At 40.1% G+C, this 16247-nt stretch overlaps 1 protein-coding gene across 1 annotated transcript in view; it reads left to right on the forward strand.

The window, feature by feature from the left end:
• Trpc7 (transient receptor potential cation channel subfamily C member 7) overlaps positions 1–16247 on the forward strand; it is a 145260-nt gene that overhangs the window by 12285 nt on the left and 116728 nt on the right. The window contains exon 3 of the mRNA XM_047554779.1: positions 5468–6245. Within this exon, the coding sequence (XP_047410735.1) occupies positions 5468–6245 (778 nt within the window). The remainder of the gene's footprint in view (positions 1–5467; positions 6246–16247) is intronic.

Below are 16247 nucleotides of genomic sequence, written 5' to 3' on the forward strand. Positions count from 1 at the left end.
TAATTTATATTCACTATCTCACTTCAACTTCAACATAATATGAAAGATGGCATTTAGAAATAAGTTGGATGCCTTTGGAAATATGCAAATATTTTCAGTATTATGAAATGGAAATGTCTCGATTTTCTGCCCCAGTCACTCAAGGGATTTAATAAAACTTCTGATATTAGCCATCTCATCTAGTAACTTATGGGTCATCATCTATAGTGGAGCTAATTGAAAATTGATTTTACTTTGGAATCCATGCCTTATTTAATAGTTGTCAGTCTGAAATAGGAAATAGTGGTTATAAGATTACATGGCTTCTGTATTTGTAAGAAAGATGATTTTGGCAAACATTAACACCTCTATTTTATTGGTCCTCTTGAAAGACCAACCCAGATCAAGTATTTAAGAATTAACTAAGTCATCTGACCATGCTCCATATGCCAAACATCAGGTATACTGGGCACCAGGTGCATATACCATGTAAATAATCAATTCCCTTGCCCTCAAGTATCCTTCACTCTAATGGAAAGTTTTATGGACAAAAGAAACTTAAGGAAATGCAGGACGAAGATGGATGGCAATGGCACACCAGCACAGACTTTGAAATTAGACTCCAAATATTGGGTGCACCACTGAAAAGTTCTGTCCCCTGAGAAATATGGTTAACCTATTTGTGTCTCCTTTCATCATCCTTTAAACAGGAATAAAGATAACACATAAGTAATGTAGTAGTTTGTGAGAACTTAAAATGATAATGCATGTAAAGTATTCAACATGAAGATTAGCACATGGTTAATGTGTAATAAATGTTAATCATCAAGACTGAATAGTCATTTAAGAAAATAGCTAAGCTTAACACATGATAATTTATTTGAAACAATAATTCATATAAATCACTTTTAGTGTCTGGCACATGAGAAATGTGTAATATATGTTAACTATCACTGTTACATAGTCATTTTTAAAGATAGTGAAGCTGAATATATCAGTGTAGGGTAAAATCTGAATAAATTTAAGTAATTTTGTGCTTAAGTGTATTGGTACTTAAGTGTATCAATATGCAAGATTTTGATCATTATTGTCATGATCACTTGTATAAAGTTTTATAGTGTTCAGGGCATTTGGCATACACTATTTAATTTTTAATGTGGTCCTAAGAAATATGAGAGATGAATTATATCACTCCCTTTATAATGGTAAGAGAACTGAGGTTTAGGAGAAGATACAGATCACTTTACTATTTTATCACTGTCATTATGGACTAAAATTCAGAAGGTGAACATTTAGGAGAGGAGGCACAGTCCAGAGCTGGGTCTTCCTGAGTACCTGATCTGACTTCTGGATTTTGTTTGGTTCTACATCCAGTTGGGGAATTTCATAGACTGAATTGATTTCAGGCTTGGATAATTTTCACAGACACCTTTGATGCATATAGCAGTTTAAGAAAAAAAACAACAAATATCACTAAAAAGACATTTTAAGAGATCTTTTCTTAATCAATAATTAACCACAATACCTGTCTCCAAAAGCTTTATGGTCATGCTCATTTGCATTGGACTTAAGGTGCAAGATTCATACTTTTCACAGATTACTCACATCTGGCTTCCTTCAGACTGGCTGATGCATCTGTAAGTGAAGCTTGATAAAAATAGAACAGAGGGAGTAAGAGAGAGTTTAATAATCAGTTCTCCTCTCAAATATGGTTTTGTTTCACTGGAACCCTTTTTCTCAATGACACAAAATGTCAATGTATGCATTTCTGGAAAAAGAAAAATACAGTAGCTTAATTGAGGTGTTTGATGAGTTTGATCAATCATTATCTCAATAATATATGCAAACATAAAGACATTTGCATTCAAAGTTCATTTAAAAAATAATAAAGTAGGGGCAATCAAACACCAATTGCATTTATGGAGAATCATTTTGCTCATTTTTGACGCTAAAATGTGAATAGGATCATCAGAGTTCAGCAAGGGAACACATTGGATTTGTGAGGGAGTTTTGACCACCAGCTCTATGGGCCAAACAACTATCTTTGCAACACATCATCTTTGGTGGATTCTTTCCAACCCATGGGATACATACAGTTAAATAATTAATATTTATAATTTTAAGATTAAACAGCATAGATATGGTAACCAAATGTATTTTTAAGTGTCCAAATGTTGAAATGAGATAGATATTAGAGAGGTGTTCCTAAGAGTAAGTCAAAATTACCAAGAAGGCCACAGTAAGGTTAAAAGGCCTCCATCAATCTGAATCAATTACATGGCTCCAGAGTCTGTGGTGAAACCCCTCAAGTTGGAAGCAATCTCATTGGGTAACCCATCCCACTGCATGTTCATATGAATAAGTGACTTGAAGACTGATAAGGTTTCATTTTTAATGCCAAATTCCATTAGAAAGAGGGCATAACTGACCATTTTGGGGGCATCCAAATGTATCTCAAAACTGAGGTTTTAATGGCTGTGAAAGAGAGACTTGTTTATTTCTTGCTACATCTGGTGTCTGCTTTCAAGGTCATTTGGAAAAATGCATGACAACTGGTGAAGACATTTTAAGTTCTAAGAAATACCAGTCACTCACACATACTTTTTATGATGATTATAGAAACAGCAAGATGTATATGATATCTTACCCATGTGCACAAATTATTTACACAAGGTTTATTCTTTTCACTTCACCTATCTCAGTTTCTCCATCTAAAAATGAGAAAGCTAATACCTTGTTTCTTATTGTTACATTAATGAGAGGAATTAAAAATGATATTTGAACATCCTTTAAGTTTGAAGGTTTCAGCATCCATGATACTTATATGGACTCTGAATTTAGATTGGGTACTTCTGAAATGATTTTCTGCTGACTTGGTTCAGTAGTTATTATATTTCCTTTGAATTTATCTCCCCAATGCTTCTTGCTGTGTAATAGTTGGGTATCCCTGACCTTGTAGTGTGAACTATTCTCCCTCCTGGACAGACCTCTAATGGAAAAGTGACGTGGAATCAAGCTGTAGTGCCTGTTTCTTCAAGGAGGGCTGCTGTTTTATATCTGACACACAGCTCACAGGCTTTTGAATGGAAACTGTTTTTTCCTGGGTTGAGTCGCGACGGTTAAGTGCAGAGAGGTGCTCTTGAGAAAAGCAGAAACCTATCACAGGATAGGTTCATTCCATGAGGAAGATTATTGGTCTGGTGTTGGCTTAATTTCCACCTGTGTGTGCGTGTGCCCAGATGACAGGCCTAGAAACTAAACTTATTACATCCTCTGGAAAAGGCCCTTTGGAGAAACAAATGAGGGGACTGCCTAGCTTTCAACTCAATCACCCCTCTCCTGAAAAACATTAACAATAAGTGTCTGCATACTATTTGTGAATCCCTCTCTCCTGTAAATATTTCTATAGGATTCTCAGTCTAGGGTCTGCCTTTGGCATGAACAAGGAGATTCTCTTCCTGGAATAATAGCTTTGTTGAAAGAAATGCGCTCAGAAGGAACTTGTGAACTTGAAAACTGACCATCTTTTGCACAGCAATCTTTTACAAAGTGTACTTTAGAAAAGTGAGTGGCAGTTCAGATTCTCCTCCTAAAACAGTGATAGCTGTCTGTTAGGAATTATCAAAGACAGTTGCCTTGAGAGGGAATTGCCTATAATTATTCCCTTTACTTTTTGCAGATGAAGAACGTGCTCCACCATATAATTTAGCAGCTTTTCCCAAGGGAATTGTGCTCAGCTACTGGCAGAATTAGAGTTCTAAACTCTGGCCTTCAATCTTTGGTTTACACCAAAGATCACACTGGCACAGATCTAAAGGTAAAATAAGCAGTAAAGTAAATGGAGCCCAAAATTTAAAAATCCTTAAGACTAATTAATAGTTTTTTTTTTTTTAATTTCAAAGCCCCAGTTTTAATTTAAAATTCTTTCTCAGTGATTACTTTTAAAAATGGCTTAAGTGAAATACCGAGTATTCTTTATGCATGGAGATATAACTGACAACAAAAAGATAATTTTCTTGGACCATGGAAAATAATTTAGAAACAAATTCCTAAGTACTTAATCTTTAGAACAGATACCTCTTGTTTAAATGGATGCCATTCTAATATTGTGTCCATGAAAGTAGACTAGAGAAGGAGAATAGAAAATTCAGGTAAGATCAACTTGAGAATCAGAAAAGTTTAAGATGTCCAAGTCAGTGGAGGCTTAGGATCATCTGGCTCAGATCCTCCATTATGTACTTGATCAAGGTCTCAAGGCTGTCTAGAAATGGATCATACTGACTTGAGCTCAAACTACATGATAGCTGTTAGTTTCTCTCATTTGCCATTTTTAAACTTTACTAATCTTTTAGATAACTTGTTTAAAGTCACAGACTGGCAAATGGCAGAGTCAGAATTTCTACTCTAAACCTTCTGACTTCAGATACTGTCTTTGAGCCTAGCTTCTCTTATATTTTCATGGAGATGAGGATAATAATGGTGTCTTCCTCATAGGTCTGATACAAGAATTAACACACTCATATGTGTGAAGTTAGCACCTACACGTTAGTATAGCACCTGGTACATAATAGGCACTTAATAAATGCTAACTGCTATAATTAATGGTGTTAATATTAACCTCTACACTATACCACAGTTAGAAAGAACAAGTTAGAAGTGAACCCAGCATAAAAGTTGACCTATTTTTTCACCCTTATAAAACTCCAGGTTCAATCTTAAGAAGCTACAACTGAACTCCCTCAGGAGGGTTGATAGCAGCCATCAGCACGTGGCCAAGACTCTAGTCCTGTTCCCCATCATATCTTTCCTCTTAGGTGCTTAATTTTCATGGGCATCAGAAAACACAGTCCTCATAGAAAACAGTACAGAATACAGAAGCAGACCTGTGTGACCATGCTTGCCCTATGAGAACTCAATGGAGTAAGACAGCTGAAGCAAAGGTGGCAGCAACTGTTGTGGGCACAGCCCTTGGAGAACTGGGCATAACAACAGACCTGAATGGACAGAATAAAACTAATATTGCCTACTTTCTCATTCAAATTACTTCATTTAATCCCCCCATGGACCCTATGGTGCGCAGTTTTCTATGTTGTGCAGATAAGAAAACCAAAATCTAGAGGAGCCAAGTGACTTGCTGGACTACTACAAACGGATGAAACAGGCCCTGTTGCAACCACACCCATGCCCCACACTCTTCCTTCATCTCCCATCACATTCCACCTCAACTCACTTCTTAGCTCCACTGGACTCCTCCACCCTGGGGTAGAAAAGTTGAATCACTGAGGATTCTTCATTTGAAAAAATAGTTCAGGAAACTATGTTTTGATCTGGGTGTTTAAGACAATGTTTTCTAATTAGATTTCATAATTTGTAATATCATTCCAATCATGATTTTTTTTTTTAATCTCAATTTTTGTTTACTCTGCCTCTGGGAAGTCTGCAGGCCTCTGGGTAAGTAATTGAGCTTCTTTGCCTTATTGTCCCATAGGTTGGGGAGCAGCACCTTCAAAAACATGCAGCGCCGGCACACGACTTTGAGAGAGAAAGGCCGCCGACAAGCCATCCGGGGTCCAGCCTATATGTTCAACGAGAAGGGCACTAGCCTGACGCCTGAGGAAGAGCGCTTTCTAGATTCAGCTGAGTATGGCAACATCCCGGTGGTCAGGAAAATGCTGGAGGAGTCCAAGACCCTCAACTTCAACTGCGTGGACTACATGGGACAGAATGCACTGCAGTTGGCCGTGGGCAACGAGCACCTGGAGGTCACGGAGTTGCTGCTCAAGAAGGAGAACCTGGCGCGGGTTGGGGACGCGTTGCTGCTGGCCATCAGCAAGGGCTATGTGCGCATCGTGGAGGCCATTCTCAATCACCCGGCCTTCGCACAGGGCCAGCGCCTGACGCTTAGCCCACTGGAGCAGGAGCTACGCGACGACGACTTCTACGCTTATGATGAGGATGGCACACGCTTCTCCCATGACATCACGCCCATCATCCTGGCAGCCCACTGCCAGGAGTATGAAATCGTGCACATCCTGCTGCTCAAGGGCGCCCGCATCGAGCGGCCCCATGACTATTTCTGCAAGTGCACCGAGTGCACCGAGAAGCAGCGGAAAGACTCCTTCAGCCACTCGCGCTCCCGCATGAATGCCTACAAAGGACTGGCAAGCGCCGCCTATCTGTCCCTGTCTAGTGAAGATCCTGTCCTCACAGCGCTGGAGCTAAGCAACGAATTAGCCAGACTAGCCAACATTGAGACTGAATTCAAGGTAACTCTCTCACTCACCATCCTGAGGGCAGATTGCCCAGTGGGCTCTTCCATGTGTGTCCAATAGCAAAATGGGTTGTCGTCTGGTCTGACAAAGGGTGAAAGCCTCAGGCTCTTGTCATTCAGGCTCATAGAGGGAAGGATTACACATCTCACATGTGTCAGCTGTAGACCTGAGGGGAAAGCAGCCCACTAGCAGGAATATTTTTTGAAAAACATAAATGTAATAAAGAGATGATTTTGCACAAATCAGTATGGTAAAAGACAAGGAATTTGTGGCGCTGGTGCAGATACCTCAGCCCTGTCCATGGTCACTCAGGAATGTCTAGGATACCTAACAGTCCAATGTTACTTCCTAGTCTGTGACTTAGACTTCTTGATTGTTTTATCTGCATGGTTTTGATTTGTCTCATTCACATCTCTATCCCATGCTGGACTGTGTTGAACTTGGATTCAGTCTCAGTCTAATGCAAAACGACTTCAGGATGGCCTTTCTTAAACCTCACAAGCTATTGCTGTTTTCTGGCCAATGGGCTGTGACAGCATCACATGAAAAGGAAAATAAAATTGTAGAGTTGCTTGTCATTCCAGTAAATGAACCTAGGTCAAAGCCCTACAATTCAGCCACCCTGAGGACACCTATCAGGCCAGCCCAGAGGATGGATACTCATTTCCAAAGTCCATTATTTAAGAGTGGTCCTGTGCTTTTACTGTCAACTGATACTCCCCCTGAAAGAGAAGACAAGAACATAATGTAACAAATTCTTTTGACATGCTGTTTAATAAAAAGAACAAACATTTAGTGGGCGCTTACTATGTGCAGTGCACTAACTGCCTTACCTATTGATCTTGGTTTACACCCCTCAATAACCATATGCTGTGGATACTAGTATTATCCCCATTTTGTATGGGGGCATAGAAGTAGAGAGAAAGCACACAGTTAATAAGTAATAAAACCATTGTTATAGTCTAGTCACCCCAGCAAACCTGTGCCAGAGGCCTTGTTCATATATTGAACTTCTCAGAGTTTTATTGACCTTTATCTGAATCATGAAGGGATTCCTCACTGCAGGTGTGGCTGGGAGAGGGGAAACCACAAATGGGACTTATTATTTCCCCTCCTGGCATTTGATCAGAGACTACTTATGGACTAAATGCTATGGAACATACAAAAAGGCATCACATGGGGGCTGGCAATCAAACTGTGAAAAGAAGTCACTTTCAAGTGAAAATTTCATTATCCAAATGAGACATCAACCCAAGAGCTGTCCCTACATAGAATACAATTAGTCAACCAACGGTGTGTACCCATTTCATAGCAAGGAAGGGTCCCCTAGGCCATGTTGTTCATGGAGGTCTCAAAGGAAGAGATGGAATGAGGTTGGGTCTTATTGAGCAGGAGGAGTTGGATTTGGTGGGAAAGCAAAGTATCTGGAGGCATTTGCATGATGCACATGAAGATAAGACCAAACAAAGCCCAGAGCAGGGAGGAGATCAAATGAGAAACTCCGTGTGGCTAGAATACCGACTTCCTGCTGGGGCATCCAAGAGGAATACTGAAAAGATGAACTGGGGCAGATCTCAGAGGGCCTTGCATGTCCGGCTGAGCACTCTCAGTGTTCTTCTGTAGGAAATGGAAGGCCACTAAAAGTTGATGATTTGGGTACTAAGTAGAGAAAATCCAAGTTTTGGAAGTTTTTTTAACTTATAGGTAAGATGAAATGGAGGGTTTGGACTGGAACTGGATGGGACACTGGGACTACAGAGAGGGGCAATTCAGGTATTCATACATGAGGCCATGGAAGCTTCTCAGTAGGGAAAGATTTGTCCCACCAGCAAGGGGTAGATAAACTAGGCCAACAGGAGGTTGCACGGCACCACAGATTGTGAATTGATAAAGCACCCTGTAATTAAGCTCATTTTATTCCACCTATTCCCTTAACTCCACTGAATTGGAGCCCCTTCCATGTTACAGGCATCATTTATGGCCTCATCTAGAAAACATAGTGGCTATTGATGCAAAAATTACCCAGAGAAGTTCCCAAGAAATATAGCTATTGCTTTTTCTCTTCTCATTTCTGTAGAGTAACCCTCACCTATTAACACCAAGGGCAAGGATGTCCCAAGAAAGGCTGGTGGAACTTTTCTTGTTCCCCAGCCTTCAGACCAATCCTGAACAGGCTGTGTAAAAGGAACAGCAAAGCCAATTTCTTCAGATATTTCTGGCCAAGAAGGAAAAAAAGCAAGCAAAAAAAAATGTGCTTTGGATCAGATTATCTGGATAATTGCACAATTCCTTACTTATCTCACATCTGGGAGTGCGCCAGCCTAAATAAAATGATGCTAGACTAACATTTGGGAACACATCTGAGCCATTTGTTTCATTTACTAAAACCCAAAGTCTGGCATATTTTAGTGTACATAATATCTAAAAGTGGAAGTTTGTTGAAATCATTTTCTATGATATTTTGATTTAAAAAGTAAATTATGAAAATAGTAGACAATTAAGAACACTACTAACATGATAGCAAATGCTTCCTACAATAAAGTCATTTACTCAGAATAAGAGCTAGCATAAATACATTTGCTGGCTGTTAACATCCCCCTAGTTACCTTTGTTTAAAGTAATGTCTTTCAGATTGTCGACAAATGGTGCATTATAAATTAACATAACTGTTCCTTTAGAACTTTATTACTTATTCAAACTATCCTTGTATGTGCATTCCTGACATTATAAATCTTCTCAGAGAACAGCTTAGCAAGAAAGAAGTCAAACTGTAATAAAAGAATAAAGAACCAGTGGATGTGTTCTAAATTGCACTCTTAATGAGTCTGTTCTGCTTTCAAGGGACTACATGTGACTGCTTGTTGTCACATGTTATGGAGATGATCCAGTGTCATCAATTATGCAAAATACTATCAGGATTTCATTGGAAATATGTCATATGTCATCCTCCACATCTTCTAAAACACTCATTCTGGAGTGACATGTCCTGACTAGGAGACATCATTCAGGAAAAGCTTGAATTCAGTTGCCTGAACTGTTGTTTTTGGAGTCATTTTAATTTATTACCAGAATAGAGTCTAGTCATTCACAAGAAGTACAGTCAATGTCAAGGTCTCCAGTAAATTGTGACTGAACTCAGATGCCTAGTAGCAAGCCATTATTTTTTGGTAGAGAAATTGTGTAGTTGTTTAAGGTCTGCTTATGTTTCTAACATTCTTGAGTCTAGAAAGATATTAAAATTCAATGTGGTCAATGGGGCCTCCCAGTGCTTTGAATATACCCAGTAAACTAGTAATCATTCCAGAAATACTTGATGAAAGGAATGAAATAAATTCTAAAAGAATAATCATTTCAGCTGATGAAGCAAGTGATTACTTTTATCTATGGTTCAAACTTAACACATTTATGAATTTCATAGAAGTATTTGATGGACATGGTGAAGTGGGAAAGTTCTAAAGAAGGCTACAGCTGGTCATGGGGGATAAAATCCTCACTCAATGATTGAGGACTAGTCATATGTTGCATGGGATGGTATACGGATGGCAAAGTGTATCTCCTTGGTCTTACCTAAAATGAGGTTTGAGAGCACTGCCAAAAATTGACCTTTTGAATGATTGGTTTACCTATGCAGTAGAAGCCAGAGAAAGGGGAGATTGGTGTGAACTGGACTATTCAGAGGTGCTTTACCCTGGTGGAATGGGCTCTCTCTGTGTAGAAGCATCTGCAGTAGCAAGGAAAAATAAAGAATTTGTCTATGTCAGTTGTGTTATAACTCATGCCACCAAGAATATAATGAGGCCTCTGTTGCTTTTCTGAATTAGTCTGCTTGGTTTTCTTTGCTGATCATTCTGTGATAAAATTGCTCAGGGTCCTTTTGATTTTGTTGGTAACTTCCTAGTCACATTCCTGGGCAGTTTGTCTGTGTATGTTGGTTATCTATGGAAATGATGTTTCAAAATGATTAGAGAAGTCAGTATTTCTTCTCATTCAGAGTAGGGTGGCAGCAATGCCCATGGGGCAGGGCGAGGGATGAGGAAAGGCAGGATGAAAGGGAATAGTGCAGGGCCTCAGGAAGAAAGCAGGATGGGATGCAGGGGTCCTTCTTGCTCCCTTACAATTTTCCTTCAATTCGAAATCTCAGTTATTTAACGTCTGGCCATTCTGAAGACAAGCAAAGCTGCCGCTAAGAAGGCTCTTCCTGTTGACACAGGATCAGCATGGAGACTGTCTATTGTCCTTCAGTCACAGCAATTTATTCTTATAGACCTCAGAGAGGAAGAAAATGGATCAAGAAAGCTAATACCGTAACTCATTCTCCTTAAGTGTTAATGACCTTTCTGCTTATCAATGGATTGTTAACCATGTGTATTATGAAAACTAGATGCTGAATTATGTATTGATGTTTGTGCTGTCATTTTAAGACCCATAAAAAACTCTCTGGGCCTGAAATACCACAAATTAAAAATGCAAATAATGATAAATCAGACCAATTTGCCACCTGCTATGATACTAGTGAGATCCCATTGTGGAAGGTAAAGATGTTGAGATGACAGTTTGTAATCTGCTTGCAAACTTATCAAGATAGAAGAGGGAAGAGGTGGGGAGAAAGAGGAGTGACTTTGAATTGTGGTGCTGAGAGCTCAGACTACCCTTGAACTATGGCCATCTGGAGCCAGGGAAAAAGAAGAGGAGTGAAGGCCCAGCCTGGGCTGAAGGCCGTACCAAAGATTGAAGAAGTCTGTACGCCACCCTCTAGTGTTTGTAGTAGTTTCTCATATGCTTTGAATATTTCTAGGATTTTTAAATTTTATATACTAACACCCTAGGAAAATATATTTCCTTGAAGTTTGAAAGCTTAGCTGGTAGTATAAACAAATGCCTGCTTAACATGCAGGAAATGATTTTCAAATCATTTCCTTTTCCACTGGGAAAATATTTTTTAAGCTGTGAAGGCTGCAGGTGTTAAAGGGAAGCTTTTTCGTGTGTGGTGTATGTGTGTCTAAGAGAATCTGGCAGAAAAGCCCTCAAAGCACTCACTTATGATGCCCTCAGGGACCTGACTGTGCCACTCGAGCCCTGTGCTTGAACATCTGATGATGCACAATGAGCAGAGGAGAGAATGACTAGAGAGGCCAGGTCATAAGCGGAAGGGCCTGGCCCTCACCACGCACACGCAGTGAGGTGTGCACCACTGTTGTCGGTTCACCTGGGGCTGTGGTCCAGGATTGGCTTATCTCAGGAAAAGGAATAAAGGTGTCTCTGCCCAAGGTAGCTTTGTCTTTTTCTCTTTCATTGCCTAAATGTCTGGAGGAGCACTTTTGACACAGAATTCATTAATGAGTCATCACAGGAAAATTAGCTAATTAATGTGTCCTTTAATGACAGTTTTTTTAGATCACAAATAATGCCTAAAATTAGATTGCTCTTCAAGGTTTGTGCTAAGAGGATCAACTCTGAAATACAAGGAGACAGTGTGAATTGGGCGACAGATATTCGGGTGAGATAAAGGAAGCCACTTAACAGTCCATAAGCAGAGTCAGGCTCCAGTGAGCACCCAGTGTAGCCACACCTCATTTCCTAGAAATGGAAGAGTGGAGAGCACAGTTTGGCCTTGGAGTCAGTTGGACCTGGACTCCATCTCCTATTAGTCATGTGATTTTGGACATCTATTTGAAGTTAATTTTCTTATTTGGAAAATGGAGTTTGGGAGGGAGGGACTAGATACTTCAATTGTAACTTGTTCAAAATGGATTGCTTGTTCCCCCACCCAAACATTTCTCTTACCCTAATCTGCTCATCTCTGTAAGTGACACCATGACTTACTAAAACCTTTATATACCTCATCCCATTTAATTTCAAGAAAGTCCTGGCACAAATTAGGTGCTCAGTAAATAAATAAATAAGTTGGTGAATTTATGAATAATGACCACTCAGGGTGTTGGTAAGGATTAAGTAAGATCAAGAATATTTTCTTGCAGAGGTCTTGATACATAATAAACGTTATTAATTTTTCACCAGAGCTCAGTGGTGATTCCTTTTGGTTTCCCAAAGTCCACTGGATTTTCAGCACCACAACTTTTCCTCACAATTAATACAGCTTACATTTTACCACCTCCTCTATTCATAGGGGTTTTCTGATTTTGGCTGAGCTGTCCACCCCCTTAGCAGATCTTTTCAGAAAAAGAAAAAGTTTAGGTTGAATGTGTGAGCTCCATGTTTAGAAATAGGCCAAGGAAGTGTTCTCCAATTGGAAAAATGCATACCACTGAAACTGAACGAACTAAGAGTGCTGCTCAAATATTACTGTGAAAAGAAGTGACGTGGGCTGGAAAGAAAGAGAAGCAAAAGAGGGGGTATGAAATAGGCAGGCAGAGCTCCTGCCAAATGCAGACAGAGATTATTTTTTGAAAAATATCTCTGTGGAAAAAATTCATCACTACACACACAAAAAATGGGAAAAATCATTTCCTACACAAGTGCAACTATCAGTCTGAATCAGAGATATAGAGAAAAATGGAGATGGTTCTTCAAGAAAATTAGCCAATAAGTAGTAGCACAAATTAAATCAAATGGAAACTCAAGGATTTTTCTCTGAAAAAGAAGAGTCACAATGCTATACAAATTAATCACAGTCCAGTAGCATTAATCAAGTATGCTGCAGATGCCAAATGGCACAGAGGCATGTATGTGTTTTTATTAGCAATGAATTCACACTCAGATTAAATGAGGAGATACATGTCAGGATATTGGGAGAGGGATAGGGTCTGTAGACTCACAGAATATCAGAACTACATAACATTATAGAGCTATCTGAAATCCAAGCACTTATGCAACAAATTCTTTTTTTTCTTCTTCTTTTCTGGTACCAGGTATTGAACCCAGGATGCTTAACCATTGAGCAACATCCCCAGTCCTTTATTTATATTTTATTTAGAGACAGGGTTTCGCTAAGATGCTTCACTGAGTTGCAGAGGTTGGCTTTGAACTTGCAATCCTCCTGTCTTAGCCTCCCCAATCACTGGGATTACAGACATGTGCCATCATGCCAGGCCGTGACAAATTCTTATTAAGCCTCTAGCTTGAGCAAACCTCTGGGTTAGGTACTAAAATAAATGATGAAGATAAAGTTCTTGCCCTCAAGGAGCTTATTATCTAGTGGAGGAAATAGCATTCTTCATACAATCACAAAAATAAGCACAGCATTACAAATTATAAACTACAGTTTTCAAAGAGTTGACTGAGTGAGACAGGTGTGTGTGTGTGTGTGTGTGTGTGTGTGTGTGTGCGCACACGTGCGCACACATGTTTGAAGATTTCTAAGAGAAGTAAATGTTTTAACTGAAACCTAAAGGCATAAAAGGAAAGGGAAAGAGAGTTCCAGGCATAGAAAAGTTACGTGAAATAACACACTGCGGAGAGGGAGAAGGAGGTTCATTCAGAAAATTACAAGTATCACAGTATGGATCCATTGCAGGGATTAAAAGGAAGAAGAGGCAGGTGATAGTGATGCTGACCATGACTTTAGATATGGCTTTACCATTAGTGACCATGTGAAAAGTGGGACTTGGTTATAAGGTGAGTGGAAAGTCATTGGAAACTTTCAGCAGGTGAATGAGTGACTCATATCTACAGTTTGAAAGACACAATTTGCCTGCTGTAGAAAATGGATTGGAGAGGACAAGAAAGGAAGAAGTTGAAGATTGCTGTAGTAAGATGAGATCATCCCTGAAAGAGGGTGAATGGCACATGAGTCCAGAATGACCAGCACATGTCAACCACCACTGGGTGAATCATCACAGATGGAAACAGCACAGTCAGAGGATGTGACTGCCTCCTGGACAGCTTTCTTGTTAGGAGCTTCCCAAGGCCCTGCTTCTCCTGTCTCTGGGATCTCTATTTTACAGGGGCACACCAGGCAGTGGAAAAGCACAGGAAGAGAAAACAGAATAGACCAGGTCTTTAACTTCTTCCCCAAGGCAGAATCCCAGTGGAGTAGGAAGAGGACAGGAGAATGAGGCAGATCCCAATCTACCACCCTGACCTTTGGAGAAAGAAGATGTTGACTTCCAGCCTTGGCCAAATTGTTCACTGCAAAGCATTGGCAGCACAGAGATATTGGAAGGTGGTATCAGAAGTGATAATCCCAGAATGGAAAGGATCCCACTGGACATTAATCTTTAAACTGCATGTTCCATATTCTGAAGACATCTTTGTCCCATTTTAATTTATCATTAAAACTGAGGGAAATGGTTGAATCATATCTCAATTTGTGCTAGGCTGGAGTTCATTTTAGCATAAATATAAGCATGGAGTAGATCTCCCTTCCTTTCTCCTCCTTTACCCCTTGAGGCTTTTGGTATTGAGAAAGATAGATTAAAAAGAGACTGAGTGCAGACAAGGTTTTCTAGGCACCCCAAATCCTCCTTAGTGTATACCCAGTTGAGTCAGAGTGGGTGTATTTGATACTGAAGGCTAGAAGTCAAGGTGTTAGCAGGGTCATGCTATCTCCAAAGGCTCTCAAGGAAAAACCTTTCCTCTTCCTAGTTTCTGGTAGTTGTCACTAACACATCCCTCCAGTCTGTGCCTCTGTTGTCATGTGGTAGTATCTTTGTGTTTCTCTGTCTTTTCTTCTTGTAAGGATGCCAGTCATTTTGGATTAAGGGGTCACACTTAATTTGTAATAACAAATGACACCTGTAACTACCCTATTATCAAATAGGATCACATTCTGAATTTCTAGGAAGGATAGGATTTGGAGTAGGGGACACTATTAAGCCCAGTAGACTGGGAGAAGTACCAGGTTGACATGAATTAGAGAAAGTGGAGACCAAGAAACAAGGCAGATCCTCAGAGTAAAGCAAGAAAAGAGGCCAGAGATTAGTTATTCTGGAAAACCAAAGTCAGTCCTACACTAGGAGATCAGTTTGAAGGAAAAGGGTGAGGCTGCTGATTCTATTTGTTGACAGAGGTACAGCAGAGCCAAAAATGCTATACTAGAACTCTATACAAGTGTCAGGGGTGGGGGCAGAAGACAGGGTGGATGAAAGGTAGGAGGGTGGGTGACAGAAGCAATGGAAGGAAACTTGGTATTGAGAGCATTGCCCCTTTTCAAGTATGAGGAAGACATTTTCAAGTGTTGGATTTGGGGATAATAAAAATAGAATACTACTTGTGGTGGGCTGACAGAGCTGGCTCCATGAGAATGTTGTAGGCCAGACTCTGGAGGAGGTGACTGAATGGATTCCATTTTGCTCTGGGACTCCATGTTGTGTGGGAAGTGGGTTTCTCCCATGGGAGCACCCCGCCTCTGTGCCCATCGTTGGTTGCTTCATGTGACATGTTTGACAATGCAGAATGATAATTCCTACGTGGAGAAGAGTTGCTCTCTTTTGATTCCTATTGCTCCTGAACGGTGTGCATGTGGACAGTGATTATGTGGATGTTGGTGGCCATTCTTTGGTTTGTGCCTAGGTGGGGGTCATTTTGACCCACTTCCCCCTCTGTCAATGATCTCATGATGTTGATGTGTACACATCATGATTTCGAGTCATGGCAGCAGACACTTATGATTAATGTAATTTTTGGTGTGAGAGCCCCTACAGCCCTGTGGTCAGGGCCGTTCTCCCAATAGCCATTTTTGGGGGCATTATGTGAGACAGTCAGCCGGCCGGCTTAATAAAGACTCTCAAATTTGGACTTCTCAGTGGTGATCAGTCTGTTCTTAAGTTGCGCCCCAAAACATACTGATTCTAGAACTTTTAGAAAATGTAGAAAAGCAGAGGGGACAAAGAAATGAGCACTAATCCCAGCATCTAAGAATAATGTGTGTTTTGGAATGTTTCTGCCTAGAGTTCCTCCTATCCACAGGTGCAAAAACTTGAATCACTACTATGACTTAGGTGATGGAATATTAGCACCATGTTTTTGTTTCCCTTGGTGCTTTATCTCCATTTCCATTCCCTCCTACCACAAATATCACCCACCGAAATGTATTTA

This window comes from Sciurus carolinensis, chromosome 6 (assembly GCF_902686445.1).
Source record: "Sciurus carolinensis chromosome 6, mSciCar1.2, whole genome shotgun sequence".
NCBI lineage: Eukaryota > Metazoa > Chordata > Mammalia > Rodentia > Sciuridae > Sciurus > Sciurus carolinensis.